Below are 22,810 nucleotides of genomic sequence, written 5' to 3' on the forward strand. Positions count from 1 at the left end.
ACCATAATTGTGGTGTACATAGTTGTAAGAAAAAAAAGAAAAAGAAAAAAAATCTAAAAACTGGAGCTGTTGATTTCAGGAAAGAAATTAATAAAAGGTATTATGGGGACAACTTCCAAAATAACAAAAATAGTTTGCAAACTTCTGTTTGAAAGAAGAAGCTCCAAAAAGCTTGGAGACAAATTCAAAGTCCTGTGAGGAAACTTTCCAACATGCACTTTGCCTGTGCAACTGCTTAAAGGAAAACTGCTTTATTATTAAAGGAAAATGCAAAAATGCTGATGGCCAAAGGCTTGGCAGACCTCCAGGCAGCCTGGACCCCCATTAATGACAAAACCCACAATGAAGTAGCATAGCCAAGCTGATCCCTTTGCCTGCACTGGTGTGAAAATTACACACTGCCAAGATCACCGCCGACTTGTTTGATACCAGGGACCCAACACCAGGGGAAAGGTGCCCACTCTTTTGCATCTGGTTCAATTGAGTATATGACACTTCAATGGAAAATAACTCAGACAACAACAGCAGCGTAATTACACATAGTTTTATAAACTGTATGCACAGAAACCTAAAAAAAGTTATTTGCTATTTTCAGAAGCTTGTATTTTAGAGAACTCTGCTTATACTACTATTTTCCTCTGCCACCGATTTCCAATAACGTTTGATATACAGCTGAAGAAAGTGCTCATAGAAAAATTTTAAAATATTAGTAATGTTGCAGAGCATAATATATAGTCATTTAATATACAATGGATGCAGTATTCCATCTGCAAAGGTACACCTGCGCACATGTTGATTTTTCAGTGTACTTAGTCCTATCCCATTTGATCAGAGTATTTAAGGATTAATTACAAATACAGTTTTAACAGCAATCTTTTATATACTACAGTATGTCACAGCTAAAGACAGCTTCTTAAAAAATGTAAAAAAATTATTTAACAGATATAGTTCAACGTAACAATTAAATTGGGGTGCCACAATACAGGACATCTCTGGTGACTTGAATAAGTAAAGTTTTCCTCAGCATAGCACCAGATTATGTAACCACTCCTTTGGAAGGAAAGCAAAAAGTATGTTCATTAAATGTGTTTCTTACAAGTACATAACTACAGCAGAGAAATAGAGTTCTGTTAAAAAAATTATATCACTGAGGTATTTGAATTTTAACATTAATTTTGCAAATATCTGAAACAACCACAAACATGGACAATCTTTCTTCTCGAGAAAACCTGGGAGAGAAAACTTTTTCTGTCTGGAAAAATTCCACTCACATTTTAAACAAATCATTAATTTATTCACATCCTTATTTGGGGACCTAAAACAAACTTGTGTTATGAAAATAGAACAAACAAGTCATGTTACATTTTAAAAAATCTGAAATGAAAAATAAAGAATGAAACTGAACAGACATATCACTCCTACAAGTCAGCAATACTCTATAAAACCTATTCACCAAGGAAAAATGCTGTTTCTACTAACTGCTGTCATCTATGAGACAATGGAGAAAATTTAAGCTGATTTACTTGGTAGTTATACATTTATATATTTATACATTTATTAAGAAGTGCTTAGACAAAGAGATAGGTACTCTTCTTTGAAGAAATATGTGCTGATAAAATTTAAATAAATAAATAGGTACTTTGGCTAAGGTTTTGCATATTCTTACTCAATGACTCCAAGCCAAATTAAAATCATTAGGACTTCAAAAAGCCAGCTAATCATTCAGGAAAGGTGGAATTGGGTGTTTACCAGTCACATATTTTCTATCAACTTGCATGCAATGCTTATCGCTGCACAAAGTAACCTAATCGAACTCAGATGCATTCCAAGGCAGTTGCACCAGTGGAACTTGATACAGAAAAGCCCGAGAAGCTTGTAGCTGGCAAAATTGGGTGAGCAGGGTGAATATGGAGGACACATGCAGGAGCACGTGACTCTGAATCAGGCTGGGATTTCATTATAGACTGTAACACAGATATTGATAGAGGGGGAAAAATCATTCAACTTTTCAGCTCCTCGGTCTGACTCTGTAAAATAAACCAAATAAAGACTCACAATCATTCTGTGGGAGTTAACTGTCTGTGAAATACTTAAGACAGCCCAGAGTAAAATAAAAAGAAACACAAAAAAGCTATATAACCCCAAAGTAGTCATATGTAAATCAGGGCCAGATTCTCCACTGTCTTGCATTGGCAGCTTCGCCTGCACTGTTCTTACATTTGTAGTCACAGCCTTATGACTTCAACAGGATTTTCTCAGGTGGAAGAGTAACTCTGACAGTACAAAATTTACAAAATTGGCTGCTGATGATCGTGCAAAAGAAAGCATGCAGGAAAATTCTTATTCAAAGGAATTTACTCACATCCTTGTGTAAGGTGAAACTGATCTTTACTTATAGGTATCTAAATTATCCTTACTCAAGCAGCACTATTCAGACATCTTAAGTTCAAACAGGGCTCAAATGCTACATTCTTCTTCAGTAAGATCCTCTCATGCCACCCAATTCCACTCCGTCTAATGGTTCATCCTGATTGAATAGTCTGGGGCGATGGCTGCTCATCACAGCTATGATTTTTTGCAGAATGATAAGCATCATGTTGAGTAGAACACAACATAATTTTCAAAAGCACTTTGTTTTAGAGGCATAAAATAATATAGGAAGAATGAGATTAAAAATGTGGCAGGGAAGGACAGAGAAACAGAAAAGTAGTATTTGAATTGGATAATTTGCCAATTGCAATCACAAACGTGAAAATGGAGTATTAGCCATTTAAATGTGTTGTTTATATTAACTCCAGCTAGCACAAGACTATTTGACAATGCCACAAAAATGTTGTTGAACTAAATTTATATAAGATTTGCAACTAATTTAGACAACTAAAATACTTGTCTGTTCGGCCTCTTCTGTACCCTTACCAGGGTATCTATCTCCACTTTGCCTAGGTCCCCCACAAAGTACCCCAAACTTTGCAGTATTTCCATTTCATAGCCTCATAGTTTAATGTATTAACCATGACAAAAAAGCAAGGAAGACAAAAAGAAAAACATAAATTGGTGAAAAAGAAATAAGAGACCCATTTCACAAAGAGAAGAGAGAAAAATGACAATGAATGATGGGGATACTGCATCAAGATAGGCCACTTTTCCAGCAGAGACCTAGGCAGCAGAACCAGGACAGCAGATTTTCTTCCTAATGATTCCTGCAACTAATCTGTATTGTTCTGTTGCACAGGACTTTGGAAAAGCAAACGTCAATTCTGTAAGTGAATTTAAAATCTTCTTTGTGGATTAATGTAAGTAAAAGAAGTGTCACTAGCCACAGAAAGAGAAAGAACATGGACCCTAAAAAACGCTGTAACAAATACCATGTAGTTATGGCTATCCATAGACAGAAAAAAAGAAAGTTCTAAATCCTGCATTTTCTAACTTTCAGCAACAAAAGCAGACAAACAAAGAGAACAATAGTTATAAAACACTCTGAGGAAAAAAAAGCAGTCCAAGGTTGGAAGTGTTCACCAACAGAGGAGGGGGGCATGGGAATTTATTTCAATTATTATTGAGGAATGACTAGTATTCCTATTCACGTTCATCTTCACCATAAAGCCAGAGGGGAAATGGGACATTTAAGAGTTGATCATAAATGTTTTTATTTCCTATTCAAAAGGAAAATAATTCAAGCAAATTATCTCCTAGGGAATACATCTGATTTAATTTAGACTTGGAGAAGACATCACCAAACAACAAAATTTTTATTAAAGTTCAAAACTCTGCTAGGAGTACAACTTTGAACAATGTTTTCCTCAGAGAGCATACATCAAGATGATCTTCAACAAAGTCCTGGGAAGAGGAGAATATTCAGGAGATGCTTCTGGTTACATCATATTATAAGAAATATATTTACTCGAGACAATACATAGCTTTGTGGGAAAGAGTCAACAGCCTGCACTCCAGTTGGCATTAAGTTCAGATGCAAGCATGTTCTGTCTCTTCAATCTCACCACGGTTTGTCAAAACAGATCAGAAACACGTACATACTTCTCTAAAGAATCATTTATAAATATCAACCTATCTAAACAGGTTTGCAAACATCGAAGAACATTGAGAAGCCTGCAAATATAACTCAGGAACTATTTAAAAGTGATTTTTTTTTTCTTTTTAAGGTCGTCGTCCTGTCCCTCTACGTTGTGTCCCGCACCCCCCCCCCCTTTTTTTTTTTTTAATTTTTAGTGGTGAAGCTTTGTTTAGCTGTCTTTTGGGTTTTTTGTTTTTTATTTTCAGTCTTTAGGTTTCATCTAAGCATTCCCCAAGCTCCTTCAGGGTTCCTACACAAATTACCAGTAACTCCGGACAAATTTGGTGTCAGGTAATGTACAAAGCAGAGCACACTTGGGCATACACCTTCTTATAATCTGAATTATTATTTTCAGACTTTCCAAATATTTCACCTCAGCAGAGCTTAACTTTGCTGTAACAATGCCAAATCTGCCACTGGTCACTGGGATTTGACATGTACCCCCCTGTCCACCTTCTCCTACTTCAAATAAAAGGTAACTTCAGACATTTTGTTTTGTAACCAGAAATAGTGGATTTCTTTAAACTGAAGTTATTCTTGAGCTATAATTTAGGGAAAACCAAGCATGTGATGCTGCCTAGTAAATTGATCCACATATGAGTTATCTTTACTTTTCTTGCAGAAGCTTAAAAATCTATACCTTGTTTTACTCCATCTGATGGCATGCCACTGTAAGCTAGCTAGAATGTTGTGGGAAAAAATATCAATTATGTATGCAATAATGAGTCTTATTCTACCGATAATCATTCAATATTAACTCCTTCTCTATCTTGGAGGAAAGAAGCCTGTTAACCAGTCACTGCAGATGCTTCTTGTATTGTTCAGTTTCCTCACCTCAAAACGTCTGGTATTCCAGTGCAAGTTCAACCTTTCCCTTACAGAGTATAAAGGGACCTCATGCCAGTTCTTCCCAACAGCTGTACATGCTGACAAAACACCCTTGGTCAATCAGTAATGACTGTTTCCACCACTGTAAAGCCACATTTCTCAACTGGGATTGCAGAATGGCTCAAATGTTGTCCTGAGGTGATAGAAGATATTACTTCAGTTTAAGAAATCTCACTCTTTAATAAGACTTTTTAGGGTCTCAGAAAGTTAGATAAGCTACAAGGACATTATACATTTCAAGAGGCTAAGGAATATTGTTGCAGATGACTCTGCATGTCTCTTGGTTTTATCAGTTTCTGATGACAATGAACTTGTGGCTCAGCTGCCCCTGCACACAGTTTTACCTTATCAGAAACTCTGCTCAAAGCATCGGCCACCAGCATGTGCTGTGCTAATTTACTTTTAAACAGTAATACAGTATTTCTGGGAGAGAAAAAAATAATTCTCTAAAGACGTGTTAGTATTTCTAGTATGGTCTGGATTCCATACCATTGTCTTTAAAGAAACACTATCCAACTGTCCTTATACTGATGGAAACACATTCATACACAAATGTCTCACAGAATCAAGGTTCATCAGACATTGGCTTCACTTCCTGCAGTAATTCAAATCCAGATCTTTATTTGAATGCTCCCAGCTGAAGTACTGCCTCAATAATTAGTTGTTTTACTCAGGCAAAAGAAGAATCTGGCTGGGCAGCCCTCTTGAAGCGGGAGCAGCTTTTAAGACCTCAAAGATGTCAATGTTCTGACATGTAATGACTTAAAGCTGGCAAAGAGAATCAACAATCCTAGTATCTTTTCAAGCTCAGTGGGATTTTGACTCATTTCAGAGACAGCTGGGCCAGCTGTGATATTTACAACTGTCATAGACACTATCTCAGCTGATAACACTTGCTCTGATGCACGACCATGGAACATAGCTCAGTATTTTATGCAAAACCTGGGCTAAACACCAATATAGTATCTTCTCTTAATGGTAAAGATGTATAAACTACTCAGCTTTGAAAACTATGTTTCACTGTTGATATTCGTTGAACTCAATTATTAAATTCCAAGAAGGAACATGGAAGGATCTGGTTTTCCCTTGTGCGTCGCTAAACATCAACTCAGTTTCAGAAGATCTGGGAACAGTGAAAATTGCCTTTGTTCAGATTCAAAACAAAACTGGTAATTTCTGAAAAATCACTTGTTAAATGCTCAGCTCTTGCAGAAACTTTGCAAGTCCTGAGTTACCAAATGAAAGGAGAAACCTAATGGTTCCCAGGGCCTTTGCTCTCCATCAGTAGGCCAGATGGGCTCCAATACAGTCAAGAGCCAAGTAGGTGGGTTGGGCATTCATCACACACAAGATCTGGTGGAACTGCTTAAAAACTCCGAAGAGTCTCCCTGAAATATTTCGTCAGCTCTTATAGTTAAGTGATATTTCCTAATTTTTCACAATGGATTGTTTGGATCCTGAAAATCTAAACATCCAGACAATTCACCAGTCACAGAACACATGTATACAAGCAACGTTTTCACTGTGTACATACTGATACTGATACTGATCTCCAGGTATGCTGAGACCAAGTATTCTTTCACCTCTCCTCTGCAAAGCATCTCACCTATCACCATTATTTTCCATCTTCTGCTACATGCAGGTCTCCTTCTGTGACTATCCTTCGTATTCTTATCTTCACATTTCTTTACCCAAGACTTTGGTCCCATAGCACAGATGGGATTTTTCTTACGTTGAATAAAAAATAATGTTTAGTTCTAATACTCCCTAGCCCACATTTTCAAGACAAAGGCTTAGTCAAAAAAAGACTTTTATTAGTGTTTGTTCCTTCTGAGTAATGACAGCAGGTGCAGAAATAGGAATGTAGCAACTTTACTGTGGATTACTGGATTCAGATCCACAACATACTTTAAGGTTTCTATAAGAATTAGGTGCCTAGTTTCAAAAATTGGGCTTTCATTACCTCATTAAGCTCCCATTGCATTCTTTTAACAGAATAAACTTCAATAGCACAAGTATAATACGCAATAATATCTCACCACATTCCAGATACTGGGCTAATATAAGGTCAAAACCTTTTCCACTCTGTATTACAGAACAAAACCCCCAAACAAACAAAAAACCCCCACCTAATACTCATTTTATACCCTTGCAGTTCTCCTACTTCAGAATTTTGAACAACTGAACAACAGCTCTGAATGTTGCCGTAATTACTTCTGTTTTTTCACAAAGTTTCTTGTTTTGCCATCTCAGGCTCCACAAAAATTTATGGTCTTGCCAACTGGCCTCTCTTAGACATCTTATGCACTTTGAGGGCCTGTATCTAACAGCAGGTTCCATCAATGAAACAGTCCTACATGTACCTGCTTAAGGTGAGAGTCAACACTAATGGCAACACACCCAGTCTTCACAAAGAACTGTTCTACAACTGGGACTGAACATTTCTTTATCTTGTGACTCACGGATAAACTGAATGTCTAAGATTTCCTGTAACACACATTTGTTTTCCAGCAGTGATATTTATATAAGTGGCACAAAAGCCACCAAAATAAGAGCCAACAGACCGCAGCTTTTATGGCATTAACTCAGTAATACTAATTCAAGTGTACCACCACTACCTTTCCCACATTCTCTACACCTCCATCTGAAGCTGGACCACTGCCGTGAAGGCTCACATGAAGGTATCAGTAGAGCAGCTGGGGCTCCTCCACTCCTTCAAGAACTCTGCTTCTCACTGGGATTCAGACTCCCTCATGCTTATTCTCCCTTTAGCTCCATGATTGCATTTCTGGCAGCACAATGCTTCACAAGGCAGGGTGGAGACTGGCCTTAACCTGACTGCCCTGTGTATGCTGGTGGGTATGGCATCTTCCCGGGAATGGGGAGCAACGCATCTGGACCCGAGACAGAGGACAATGTAGAGCACTGATCTGTGCACTTCCTGGAAGAATGTTGTCATCATCCCCATGCTAAGGAAGGGCAGCACTGCCATTACTATCGTGTTTGCTTAGGTCTCTATTAACGCTATTGCTTCACCTCCAACTGGATGGATGAAGGATACTAATGTGCAGTACTGGGTCAGATACCAGATCTCCAGAGCAAGACAAGCACTCAGACCTTGTCTACTGCATAGCATTTTCTGTCTAGCTGTAGGTGACTGCCCTTTCACCATGCAAACTGCCTGGACCTCTCTCTAGAGCCTCCCCTTTGCTCTCAAGACGTTTACACCTACTCTTGGTGGACTGATTGCCCTGCTGAGGTTACATATACATGAAAAATGGTGCCTGATTTATGACGCCCAGATGTTCCACCATGGTAAATGTAACATCAGAAAAATGAGAACAACTGAATGAGGGAGGCTTACCGGAAAGATGTGGGAAGCAATTTTCTATTGACCAAAAAAAACAACTCAAGTCTGGCTGTGAAGTACATTGTATTGTTACCCTGAATATTAGTCATTTCAGAATGTAACCACAACAGGTTTTCCCATAAATAAATCAAATCTCTTCCCATGCTTCTCTTCATCAAAACCTTCCAATTTGAATGACAGTTTTTAATTACTAGATCAAGTTCTGCTTGCATAAAGAGTTTCCATTTCAAAGAAGTGTTGCACTGATATGGAAAGTCTCTGTGGAGAAACATCCTTGTCATTGGAAAATGCACAAGTTTTGACTGCTCTGTGGCTTTCCTATAGAGAGACCATGGCATAGCATATAGAGCAAACAACCGCATCAGGCTCTTGCCAGATGCATATACTTATTTTGCTACTGATCCACCATGTCCCTGGGTGAGTCTTCATTTCTGTATGTTTCCGTTCTCCCTTCTGTAAAAACACACTTTCTAAAATTTATTTCTCGACCTGGAGAAGGAAGCAGAGAGGAGCGGGAGGAATGGGTGATGGGGATTTTATGAGATCTTATTCGAAGTCTTGGGAGTGGTGCCTCTTGGCTGCCCCAGGCTGCTCCTGGCTGTAGATGCAATTTACGTAAAAGGTCCTTGCCCTCTAAGATGAAGACAGGACAGGGAAGCAGCTGTTCTGCTGGTGGGGAAGCTGTGTGGAACGAGGGTGCCAGTGGAGCAAGCCTGAGCTGAGCTTCTACCAGGATTTGCCATCACAGAATAGGCAACTACAGCATTTATCTCATCCTCCCCTTCTGCCAGGGAACAGGGTGGCTGCCTGTGCCAAAGAGCCAAAACGGGTACTGCTAGCACCTGATGGGAGGAATTACAACTTGGGTTCTCAAACTAATTGAAGAAAAAGGAATGAGAAAGTGTCCTATGAGACTCTGGAGCAACACAGAGGGAAGGAGAAAAAAAAAAAAGTCTGAAAACCGCTGGATTATAATTTTATGGCAGTATTATTTGATGGTCTGACTTAACAAGTCTTTCCAACTTTGGTTCCAAAGATTGTATGGATACTTCCCTATCTCACCCAGGTGTTTGAAGTTTAATTAATTAATGTTTGTAAAGAGCGTTACAATTTCCAGATGAAAGGTCCTATGCAAGTGCAATGTAGCATTACTCATTGAGGTGATTGGGTTAGAGAGTATCACGTTACACAATACAGCTCTTCCCTCAATGATTTTAAGTGTTTGAAGTTCTGATAAAATGTGTTTATCAGTAAGACAGATATAATGGAAATACTCTTAAGGCGTGACCTGGATTATGAAACCAGAGGTATGGTTTTGGGAATGGAACAAACGAGAATTAAAACAACTCCTGAGGCCAGATTTGTCTACAGTTCTATAAAATGTATTCTGTTCTTCCTTTTTTTCCTCTTCCAGTAGGCTTTCCTTCTCTTCTAAAATAGAACCGGTTATTATGATGGGTGTGAGCAGACATGCAACAGTTCACGTTCAGTTCCTATTTCCATACTCATCCAACTTGACATTTTCTCAAGACTTTCTTAAAATTATTTCCTGTTTGGGTTTTTTTTGTTTTTTTTTTTTTTAAATGTTTGGATTAATGCTAAAGGTGAACATTTTCTTTTTGGGAAGTTCTGCTTTAAACAGCAATTAAATTGAATTAAATCAAAAGCTTGTGGACAACACCGAACTGGAGAATACGCTTAAGACAGGGCTGACATTCAAAACTCTTTAGATCTAGACAGGCTAAAGGAAGAGGTCAGCATGAATTTCATGACACTCAACAATGACAGATGCAAAGCCCTGAATCTGGAATGGAATAACCCCCTGCATCAGTACCAGTTGGGGAGTAACTGCCTGGGCATCAGCTGTGCTGAAAAGGAGGTGGGGTCCTGGTGTTCAGTAAGCGAAACAGGAGTCAAGCAGTGGACCACGGGTATCAACAGGAGAGCAGATCAAGGGAATTGCTTTATTCAGCGCTCATCAGATCAGATCTGGAATACAGTGACCAGTTTTGACCCCTCAGTACCAGAAAGATGAAGGTAAATTGGAGCAAGTTTGAAATATGGTCACCGGAGCGGTCAGTGGACTGCAGTGTTTGACCTGTGAGGAGAGGCTGACTGGAGCAGGGCTTGTTCACCCTGGAGAGCAGATGACTTCAGGGGACGTAACAGCGATCTTCCCATACCTACAAGGAAGTTACTGAGAAGGCAGAAGCAGGCTCTTTAGTGAGATACACATTAGGAAAACAAGAAACAATTGCCATAAACTGAAGGGAGGCTTCCACCAGATATAAGGAAAAGAAGACTTCATGGCAGATAATCAAGCATTGCGGCAGGTTGCCCAGAGAGACTGTGGAAACCCCATCTTTCAAAGTTTCCAAGACCCAACTAGAAACAGCCCCGAGCAAGACGATCTGAAATTAGTGCTGACCCTGCTCTGAGCAGAGGTTAGACCAGAGACCTCCTGAGGTTCCTTTCAATCTGATTCAATGGGAAGGGAGGCAAACCCTACCTTATGTTCAGGCTGCGTACACTTGTTCAGGAATGGGCTTGGACTTCTGTGCTTAAGAGTGCTGAACATGTTTGCTCAAAATTTGTTTGCAAAATAACTTCACTCATTATTTGTGAAAAGACAATTGTTAATATTCCAACTGCCGGGTTCCACCTTTGTTGTTCTCTCATTTTCTAACAAGCTTACCACGATAGCAAACAACAGAGATCTGGGATGGCTTATGAATGGAGACCTTACTCCATCTAAAGGTCTCCATTAAAGAAGAAACAAAACCAGGGTTTTAAATCATACCAAGTAATGGATATTCTTTTTCCTTGCATTTTTGACACATACTTTTCTTATTCTTCCAAAATTCTGCTATAATTCCACTAGGAGTTACATGCCTGAGCAAACCAAGTAATTAAAAGTGTAACAAAAGCACACCTGCCATAACTCTGATCATTCTAAATATGCGATCATATTTCTGATTTGTACAGAAACAGAATCAACAACCGAATAAGGATCTCAAGAAAACAGGTTTGTTAAGGGGTCACATGTCAGTTTCCTCCTTTTTTTTTGTTATATGCTTCTGACCTTCCTCTCTCCCCCCCAAATCACAGAAATCTGTAAGATCAAAATGGAGCAACGTAAAAAGATGAAAAATATTTAAGAGTTACTAATGACTGTAGAATCAAAGGCACATCTTCTTGCAAATCTGTTCCTTAAGACTCTAAAGAGGTCAAAGGCATTCACAAAAGACTATTAGACAATATATAAACATAAATGGACTTTTAGGAAACTAGAAATCTTAACAGTGGCTAAACTGAAACAACAAGGTTAAGAATACTGTACAGACCCTAGAAATGCAGTAGAGTAGCTATACAGTTGGTAATAATACTGAGCAGTTTGGGGAGAAGGGTGATTTCTGTTCTTTGAATGATTTTTGGCAAAAAAAAGTAAAGTAAAACATCCAGTTTTCATTACAACTGCATGATATTAAAGGTAAAACTAAGAAAATATCTTCATGGAAAGAGCATTCTGTGCATAACATGTTAATGGCTGTTAATGAACCAAAACCCACAGAAATCCCTTTGGACAGCTAACAAATACACACAGCTATTAATTAGGTCACAGTTGTTTCCTCACAAATCTTTTGTTCACTTTAGTTGTAGAAAACACCAACATATCCATTAGACCTGTGGGGAAGTATTCACCAGTGAAGAAAATATTTATTTATTATATGTTAAATGCTTGCAATTATATGACTACTTATGGCAGTTCTGCTGGTTTCTCTTTTTGTAAGTAAACTATAATTACTCAGGTCACAATCTATTCTACTCCTCAGAACACCACTCACCCTAGTAGATCCAACTGTTTTATTTTGTGTACTTCAGGCAACCATTGTAATTCCATTACAGATTTTAAAATGTTTTGAACATCTAGTAAAAAAAATACGGAAAGAATTAACATTCTTCACTTTCACAAAATGAAAGTTGAAGAAAGTATGTCTTTATGGTACGACTGAGGTGAAAGGTAATTTCTTCTTGAAGCCCAGATAAATTTGAGTTCCACTTACAACATGGTCTGCCCACTACATCAGTTCCTTCATTAACTGGCTGTGAAGAAAATGTTTGCAAAGGGCTCCTGTTTCTACTGCAGAAAATTGCAAAACCGAAGGCTGCACATCATTTCAAGGACACAAACCAGCCCAATTTTCTGAAAGCCCAAAGACTACCATTGCCTTTATGAAAACAACCAGCAAGTATTTCCTAATTTCTATGGGTGTGCAATGCACTGTGGGGCAGACAAGATGGTAGAATGGGTACTTCACAGTGGCAGAGTATATCACTGCTCTTTTGGAACAAAAATGGCAGAGGCTGCTGGATTGGTAGTGCTTCATCTTTTCTGTTTGAACCTTGCTTTGGATAGCTGGTCATGTTCATTATCTTGCCTGTCTAGTTCCACTTCTCCCACCACCACCCTTGCCCCACAGCAGCTGCTGCCTCCTTACCTCCATGTCTCTACCCCAGAACCTCTACCGCTTCCTCCTCACACATCCCAGACTGGTAACTACTGTCACTGCCTCCCTCAGCCCACCAAGACTGAATTAATAAACCTGACTGAATCCATCTGACTCTAGCCAGAGCCTCTCGGGTGTGTCTTCACAGGCTCCTAGTGCTGGCAGAGTTTATTTGCTCAGGTCTGCTGCTGTGCCTCACCTGCAATGAGTTCATGCCTCACAGGCTGGAAACCGCAGGGCCAGACAATGTAAGAAGTCTTTTCAGGTCATTACTTCTACAGTTTTTTGAGTTGCCAATCACAGTAACTAGGATAACTAAGTTAACTAGGATAAGTCTACAGTATGACTTAAATCTTTGTCCATTTTTGGATCAAAATTAAGAAAAGCAAGCTAACAGCCTTATTCTTCTTAAGGGGAAAAAAAAAAAAAAAGGGTGAAGAATTTTAAGCAGTTATGTCTTACCATAATCCTATCACTGTCGATAATGGTGTTCAAGCGGTGTGCAATGGTCAACACTGTGCAGTGAGCAAACTTTTCACGGATCGTCTTTTGAATGAATTCATCCGTTCTGAAACACAGCAAGAGCAATGCAGACAAAAATAAGATGTTTGCACAGATAACTGAATGGCAGGCAGGTTTTATGACTTCATCAAACATGATTGTACAGCAGGAAATATGCTTATGAAGTCATTACAGTGCTTCTTCCTCTCGTTATATTAGATAACTTGGAGGCATATCATGAAACATACTCCAAAATCTCTTCTCTAATACCTGAGGAGGAAAGAGTTTCTTCCTGAAAGCAGAGCACAGGTTTCATTTCAGGAGACTAATTTCTCAGGCTTTGATTAGAGAATGGGGAAAATTCTGCCGAGTCAAATATTCCTACAGATTTCTACACCATTAAAAAAATCAATGCTATTTTCTTTCAGGCTTTAGTTTGTGCAAACAGTGAATAAAAGTTGATGAAGTAAATACCCTTCATTGTAAGTAAAGTGAAGAATGAACACAAGACAGTCTATAACTAAGCGGGCTGGTTTTGCTTGGGATAGAGTTAATTTTCCTCACAGTAGCTAGCATGGGGCTATGCTTTGGATTTGTGCTGGAAACAGTGCTGATAGCACAGGGATGTTTTTGTTACTGCCGAGCGGTGCCGACACAGAGCCAGGGCCTTTTCTGCTCCTCACCGCACCCCACCAGCGAGCAGGCTGGGGGGCCATAAGAAGCTGGGAGGGGGCACAGCCAGGACAGCTGGCCCCAACTGACCAAAGGGACATCCCATACCATGTGGTGTCATGCTCAGCGTATACAGCTGGGGGAAGGAGGAAGGGGGGATGTTCAGAGTGATGGCGTTTGTCTTCCTGAGTAACCGTAACGCATGATGGAGCCCTGCTGTCCTGGGGGTGGCTGCCGATGGGAAGTAGTGAATGAATACCTCTGTTGTGATTTGCTTCTGTGCATGGCTTTTGCTTTACTTATTAAACCGTCTTCATCTCAACCCATGAGTTTTCTCACTTTTACTCTTCTGATTCTCTCCCCCATCCCACCCAGGTTGGGGGGAATGAGCGAGTGGCTTTTTTAGTTGCTGGGCGGGGTCAAACCACAACACTAAGGTTCTTGACTTCAACTGCAAAAGGGGATTAAATAAAGGAGGTGGTTGGTAAACTAAAACTAGGACTGGAGTAGGTCAAGAACTTGAATACAGGAAAAATAAAACTTGGCACATTCCATAAACTAAAAGCACAACCCAAGGAAAGGGATAAAAGCTTTCAAGTTAACAGCCTCGACCTACCATATGAACTAACCACCAAAGAAGAGGACATCAGGAGGACACGTAAGACTTGTAAAGAATGAAAACTTAAAGAGCACAGATACTAGAGTACAGGGCTGAAGTGGTAACTGTTACATATAAGGCTAAGAACTGTGAAGAGGAAATGCAATTATACTGTAAGATACCTTAGATGCTAAGATGTTCTTTAGATGTATAAACAAGCAGTAAGGCAAAAGAGATGCAATACTCATAAAACTAGAGATTATTCAAGTAACTAACTGTACAAGTGAAGCATTGACACCACCTAACTTAGGGCATACCAGTGAGGCTAAAATGTGAAAATCTATACAGTCCTCTCTTGAGTCAATGAAAGGGGAAAGGCATGGCTAGAAGGTGAATCGGAGCACTAAATCAGGCAGCCATCAGGTGATGAATGGCCTCTAGAGGCACCTGACAGTCCACATTGCACGGGAAGCCTTGGCTCCCAACCTGGGCTCAAAGCCAGGCCATCAGAATACTCACATATGGCCCATCAACTTTCAAAAAAAGCTATGAGCGGCAACAATGGAGAATAAGGTAAAGGTACAGAAACTAAAATTCTCATCCAAGAGGGAAGGAAGACACAAAGAACTCAAAATATACTGTGGTTAGTTGGACCAAGGAAGTTCCAGCCTGGAAGTCAGGCACTTGAAAGCACATGTCTCATTTCCAGGATTTCTATTAAAATATGAAATTGAACTTTCATATATGACTGGAGAATAATAAATGCTGTAGATAAATCTAAAACAAGACAAAGGAGATATCTGGATAAACTGGTATATTTAGGCAGCCGTGCTGGCTTCAATCAGTTGCTTGCAAAGACTTAATTCTTCAAATTGTTAAAAGTAACTGGAAAATCAAATCAAATACACCAAAGATTCATGCAACATGCCTTCCTCTTACAAATTATTATTTTTTAGACGGAAGTAGTACTCTACATTGAATCTTTCTGCACATGATAAATATTTGGTATCACTTCATAAGTTAAGCAAAAAGAATTGTTCTGATGCCACCATGTTAGGAGGCACTAACAATAAGTAGTCAAAGACAACTTTGGAAGAACAGGATGACTTAGACGAACGGAGTAACAATTAAGTTTCCACTGTAGAAAGAACAAGCTCATGCTCTGAAGGACTGAACATAATTTCTGTTACAAACTCAGTTTAAGCAATCGGCACGACAAAGGAATAGACAGATCCTTGCTGATGACAGGACAAATCATCAGAGAGAAGGAAGACACACACACACAGAATTAAGTAAGAGTTCCCATGCATGCTGTCATCTTCATGCGGGGACAGAAACATTTAAGCTCTGTCATAAGCTTAAGAGAATTGGGTTCTGGGCTGCAGTCTGAGAAGGCTTAGTCCTCCTGCTCCTACTTCCTAAAAGAAGCAAAAGAACGTAGTGGGAAGCAGGTGTTTCTTAACTTCTCCTTTTGAACCAAGGCCAGTACTCAGTCAGGGAAAGAGAAGGGATGAGAAATCAGGACAGAGCCAGACTCTAGCTCTGTGTTAACAGTCTCCTTAAGAAAAGGAAGTTGTTCATCATTAATGTCCCACATCATAGCAGTATCAGTGCTTTCACCCCAGTATTAATGCATGTATCTTTTTGTGCTGTCTTCTCAGCAACACCTCAACGACCTGAGTACTCTTACTGTCAAAAGAAAAAAATCAGGGCCATACATGAAAACATTCAGTAGGGAAGAGACTTACACAGACAGCAGGATGTGTTCTCTGCAATGGTTAGAATAGCAAAACAGAAACAAAAGATTCAGTATTCCCTAGAATTAAAGAAAAACGTTTTCTTTCCTTATAGTCAAGCTCAAGGTGATGTTTCCTGCAGAGCTACTATGGAGCACAGAGGATCACAGCTTGCTCAGGAATTTTGAAAACAACTTTTTAAAGGGTTCCAAATGACTTGGAACTCTCAGGTTATTCTTACTGTTATCAGAGGAGAATGCCTCATCCTTGAACATCCCTGTTCTCTGCAATCATTTACTGTAACTTTATTATGTGCATTCCTTATAGCACCACCTCTTCCTACATTTACAGTAAAAATTGCTTCCCATTCTTAAATAGATACTATCAAACTACTATCAAAAAGGTATTTCTTGAATATAAACTCATCTTTAATAAGAAACTGCTAGCCATATTGTGGGTGTGACAAATATCCTAAAATGAGACTACAAAGTAATCAGAAACAGACCTAATAGCTCCATCTTCAAATATCACAGTATGAAATCTCAATCAGATCCTCTCTAAGGTTAAGGGTAGATCTTGGGAGTATAGTTTTTGGGGTGGCAGGCAGAAGTACCATCAGTAACCTCCAGGAGACTCTCAGGGAGAAGACTGGAAAGGAAAGAAAATCTAAAAGACTGAGAAAAGGTTCTGTGTACAGAATTACATGCTGACAGAGTGCAGAGACTATACTGCATGTCAATTAGAGTTGTCTACCCGCTAGGAAACTGCCAAAGGAAGCAGCATTTCTGTCCTTTTTCAGTGCATAAATGGTCATTTTGTGGCACCTACCCACACTGAGAAAGTGGCCAGGCAAGTGCAAAGTGATTCTATCACCCACCTCCGTGAATCAAACCCCATCATCCTTCAGGCACATTAGAAACCAACCTGATGCAACATGAATATCAAAACCAGGTCTGCTGGATGACAAGAACTCAACCCTAATCTGATTATATGAAAATGGGAACCACAATACTCCCTATTGCAAGGAACAGTACAATAATAAAGCACAAAATGGTGCTGTCCCACTGGCACCATGGTTTGAGGATCTAACACCAAGTTTCACAGCAACCCAAGATCTGGTGTAACCTGAATTAGTTGACTGTAAAAAGAAAACTATCTAAAGACCAAGAATAAATATGACTTGAATAAGAAGCAACCAAGCTGCTGAAAGGAACACTGGATAAATCATTATCTTCAGTCTAATGTCCTCCTGGGATTGTTCTGGAAGCGTATCTCACACTACACAATTCCTGAGTGGTTTTAGATAATTTCTCCAAAAGAGAAACAGTTAAGAGATAGCAGTTAGATGTGATGAAAGGTTAAACCTTACAAGGTTAAACTGGCTAATGAACTGAACTATGTGCAATGGCTGATTTTACCAGACTTCATGAACAACCAATGTAAAAACGTGGCAGTGGACTGGTTCCAAAAAGTTTTGTCCTCTATAAGCAGTAAAAATACGAGTTAACGCATAATACTGTAGTGAACGCACAAAAAGCTTGGTAAATTCAACACAGTATTTAAAAAAAAGTCACAGTTACTAAGGATTTTGTTTCAATGTATCACAGAAGTGACTACAGAAAGATCTTCAGCTCTTCTGCTTGATTTCATACAACATTCCAGAATGGTTCAACTGCTTTAAAATGACCTCATTCTTCAGGATGAGAATGCTGGCTTCAGGACCAAGAAGATAAGATCAAATTAAATGTCTGTCAGTCATCACGTAAAACATACAAGTAGTCTGACTTAGGGCAACCTTCTTTACGGCAAGCTCCTCCTTGTCCTCACAACAGTGCTGACACCCCTGCAGCATGCAGAGCAGCTGGCAGCTACAAGGAGCAAGGGGGAAAATCAGGGTACATATGAGAGCTGGAAGATGTAAGGAGGGAGAAGGATGGACTCTCCATTCCTTCCTTTCACTCCTTTGCTCAGCTTCGCTCAGTAGCAGACAAGAATGGCCTAGCTGAGATGGAGAAACACAGTGGGGAGTCCTTCAGCCCTGAGGAAGGTACACCGCACACCTCTCACCTTGCTGTCACATCCACTGCCTCATACCACCTCATTCCTCTCTCTCCCCCTCTCATCCCCAAACCCTGCCTTCTCATATTTGCTTCCAGGTTGAACTGGAGAAGGGACACAGTTGCAGCAGTGGTTGAGGCAAAGAGATCAAGAGCCAGAAAACAAAAAAAAGTAATAACATCTCCAGAGCTGGCGGCAGCTCCCCATGGTTTCCTATCCCAGGTGCTTGATACGAGGTGTGCTTGCCACCAGGCTAGACAAGGGTGCCAGGTATGGGGGTTGTGCTTCAGAAGAGGAGGAGGCTTTCCTTACATGCCAAAAATGCCTCCCTAACTGCTCAGTTAAGCAACCCACATCAGCATTTCCTGATGAGTGTCCTATCAGATTGCACAGCTGAAAAATACTTGGCTCTAGTTATAGCAACACATTAAGGAAAAGGCAATAATGACTGTTGAATTCAAAGAAGAAGTTCCAAGTTATTATTTGTATTGTTATGCCTTGAGTTGATACAAACAAACATTTACCTTATTATAATATATATTGCAGCACACATTAATCAAGATCAATTAAATGGATAGTGCAAGTTGAGAACACACACATGCGAGATGCCAAAATAGGGAGGATGAGTAAGATGGTATTAAATTTCCACAGCTATGATTAATCACAGTTAATCTATCAGAGCTCAGCCAAAAATAAACTAATAGCCAAAAAAGAAAAGAAAAAAGAAAAAAAGAAAAAAAAAGAAAAAAAAGAGAACCTCTGGGAAAGGAATCCACTTCTCTAAAGGTTTTAGAAATACACTGTCAGCTGAACTGCAAAGCTACCCTAGTGGCACCACTTCTCCCCCAAGAAGATGTTATAAAAATGAGTCACGCCCAGATGACATACAAAATCCTTAATGCATCTGTTTGAGGGACTTGCTGTGTTATTGTCCTCTTTGGACTTCGAGTTCTCCCTCAAGCCATAGTTTGTTGGAACTATATATTCAGCCCAGACTAATTGATGCAGTACGTTTGCAGTATTGTTTCCAAAATATTTCCACCAGCGTTTCAAATGTTTCAAAAATTAACAGTGGGGGTACTTAGCTATTGGAACAATTTAACAAGGGTTGTCATTGAATTTTTTTTTTTCTATTGAGGTTGGATGTTCTTCTAGAAGTACGCTCTAGTTCAAACAGGAATGAATTCAGGAAAGTTCTGCTGGCCTGAGTTATACAAGACAAAATAATGAATGATAAAGAGTCCCTCCTGCAGCTTCAAACATCTCCAAATACGTTTTGCAATTCCTGTGGTGTTTAGGACAGCTTACCTTCCCACCCACCCTATTTTATCTGTAACTTATTACACCGACATCTGAGCCATCTGAAGGGATAGCATCTCATAACCAGGAGTATCCGGTTTTGCTTCTAGCCATTTTTCACCTTTCTAGTTTTGGGGCTTTTAGTGGGGCACATAATTAAGTAATTAATTAATTATTTCCAAGAGACTTTTCTTCCAGAAATCAACAGATCTCAACTTGTGTCATGGCTATTCTGACGTTACTATGTGCATTTCCAAGGAGGTTCTTGTCTTCTTGTCTATGGCTGCAGGACAAATAAACTTTGAATATTAATTTCCCTGCTCTATGGAATGCACTGAAATTAGGGATATTTTCAGCGTTTAGTTTATATCATCTGCTCTGTAGCCAAAGCTCAACCACCCCATTTTGAATAGACAATTACGTTGCTATCATTAAAAACATAAAATAGCAATACAAACTACAAGAAATACAAAGTATTTAAGTTCATCTCTACAGTACAGATGATCATATTAGAAGAAAAAACATCTCATCTTAATATGACAGGTTTTGTTTTTACCTTGGGTCCACATTTGCTGTTGCTTCATCAATGATAAGGATCCGATTTTTTTTTAGAACCGCTCTGGCAAGACACACCAGCTGTCTCTGACCAACACTAAAATTAGACCCAGATTCTGCCAGCTGCGTCTCCATTTTATTAGGCAGATCTTCCACAACCTCCTTCAGTTGCACCTGTTGACATGTCAACATATTGTAGGATGAGTAACTCTCTTTCAAATCAGCTATTGTGTGTCTGATGACACAACAATAAGTATGCAAGGTTTACCTTTTATATTCTGACACAAAATGAGTAAGTGCCAAGTCGGATTACACAGTGTGTCAGTTATTAGAATTCTAAAAACATTAAAGCACATTGTTAAGAATCTATTAATGTTCATTAAAACTAAGATACGAATCAAAATGTAACCAAAGCATCATCCCAAAGGGTAATTTTTTCATAAAAGACTTATATAAAAATATATGTCTACACACACATGCACAAACACACATATAAAAGCATGCACACAACAGTCCTCTTTTTTCAACAGCTATGTCCTTATCAAAGCTGATGAAAAACATCTAAAAGCCAATGCACACCAGCACTAAAGTGTTATTTGGGTTGTAAATACCAGATGAACGTTATTAGATTTAGTAAGTCACCTCTTCCAAGACATTCCACAGCTCTTCATCGGTGTATTCATTGAAAGGATCCAAGTTTTTCCTCATAGTTCCAGTGAATAAAACAGGCTCCTAAAACCCAGTAAAATTAGCATTCCATTATAAACACAGGTTTTATATTGCCATAGGTAATTTAATAATAATCAGAACTAACCTATATCAACAATAGCACAGAAATATCCAACAACAAGCTACCTTTTATGAAATGCAAAGGAGTATTTCACAATTGCATACTGAAAGGGGGGGCAGGAAAGGCAAGTGTTCATCCAGTCTGTATGAAGATAATTTACTAAACAGGACAGGTCTGTTTGCAAATTGCTGTACACAGTTATGTCAGTACTCGAACGGGCATTTACATGCCACTGTTTTGATGCCACAAGCTATATATATACACTTAAATGAAATCACTGCTATACTCCTGGTATTGTTAATGAAAACCAGCAACTACCACTTCCAATGAGCTCACACTCCTAAATTACGTTTGGACAGTTTTGAAAATGTGTTTTTGAAGTACATAAACCAGAGAAAATCAAAGAGCACACAATGCCTTTCTGGTTTTCCTTCTCTGTTTGATTGTTGTTTTTTCTCCCCATTTCATACCGTAGGAGCTTGTAATTTCACCACCAGAGCTTAAGAGGAACAATTTTCACCATTTCAACACAATGTTTAAACCTACAAACATAGAAGTGAATCTATACTGCCACAGCATCAACGCAAACTTACAACTGGAGCACTGCTGGGCAAAACTCTAACTCAAAATACACCAGGGAGTCAAATCAGTACCTTCTCCCATCTAGGTACCAGTGTGGGTTTACCTGTCGTCGAAGCAAGTTTTGTTCTACTTCAGTTCCCAGTCAGACCAATAACAGATCATTAATCAAATTGGCATAAATCAATTTTCACTGGAAAATGTAGTGTTTGAGAAGTGGGAAGACTACTTTTAGTCCACAACTCCTTAAGCAACAGATCAGTACTCACTAATGTGAACTGCCAGACCTGAGAGTCATGCACTGACACGACTTTAGGGCTTACTCCTCTTAATACCACACATAAAGACAACAACAACAAGTCAAAAGCTGTAACAGTGCTAATCACAAATGGAGACCATACATGATGTTGCCAGTCTTCTTTAAATTGGAGAAATCTTATGCAGAACGTTTTCTTTTTTTCTCCCCTAGGAAATAAAGTCTAACTCGCATCAGATAACTTCAGCTTACTCTGAGATTAACCTCTGCCGTGACTTATGCCCCATCTAACCCTAGTGATGCCCAGCTCCAAAGGGCTGCAGCAAATCAGAACAGAATTTAGACCTTCACCTTTTATGTGCCTTCATTTCTGAACTACTCTAAGTGGTATAAAAGGATTAACAAAGACAGAACGTGCCACAAGCAATGTAAAAGAATGTATGCGTTTCTTGACATAACATGCCAATTATTTGAAACTATCTGCTGTATTGGCAACATGTTACTAAAAACCTGCTGAATGAACAAAAGCAGTTAAAAAACAGTAACAGGTTAAAGAACATTTTTCTTTCAAAACCACCTAGAAAGTAATTTGTTTAACAATACATATTTTAATACACGTTTTGGTGTGTTTTGAAGGTATTGTTACGTTTATTTTCCTTTTCAATCCATTTTTATAGGTTGGCAAAATAAGAGGCTGAATATATAAAGTGTTCGTAACTATTATAAAAGTCCTAACTACAGACACGTACTGCAACAGAAGATAAGGATATTTTTTAATTATCATTTCTGACACAGATTATTATTTAAAATAGTCTGGTTTATGAGAGGAAAGTAATAAGACAAACCTGTAAATAATTGTTGTAAAAATGCTTGCAGTCAGGGAGGCAGACAACATTTGCATAGAAAAGATTTACAAACACAACCTTCA

The 22,810-nt window shown here is 39.0% G+C and overlaps 1 protein-coding gene across 1 annotated transcript in view; it reads right to left on the reverse strand.

Moving 5' to 3' along the window:
* ABCC4 (ATP binding cassette subfamily C member 4) overlaps positions 1-22,810 on the reverse strand; it is a 159,757-nt gene that overhangs the window by 11,015 nt on the left and 125,932 nt on the right. The window contains exons 27-29 of the mRNA XM_037377169.1: positions 20,900-20,989; positions 20,259-20,431; positions 13,301-13,406 (exon numbers count right to left, since the gene is read on the reverse strand). Of these exons, the coding sequence (XP_037233066.1) occupies positions 13,301-13,406; positions 20,259-20,431; positions 20,900-20,989 (369 nt within the window). The remainder of the gene's footprint in view (positions 1-13,300; positions 13,407-20,258; positions 20,432-20,899; positions 20,990-22,810) is intronic.

Source organism: Falco rusticolus, chromosome 2 (genome assembly GCF_015220075.1).
Source record: "Falco rusticolus isolate bFalRus1 chromosome 2, bFalRus1.pri, whole genome shotgun sequence".
Lineage (NCBI taxonomy): Eukaryota > Metazoa > Chordata > Aves > Falconiformes > Falconidae > Falco > Falco rusticolus.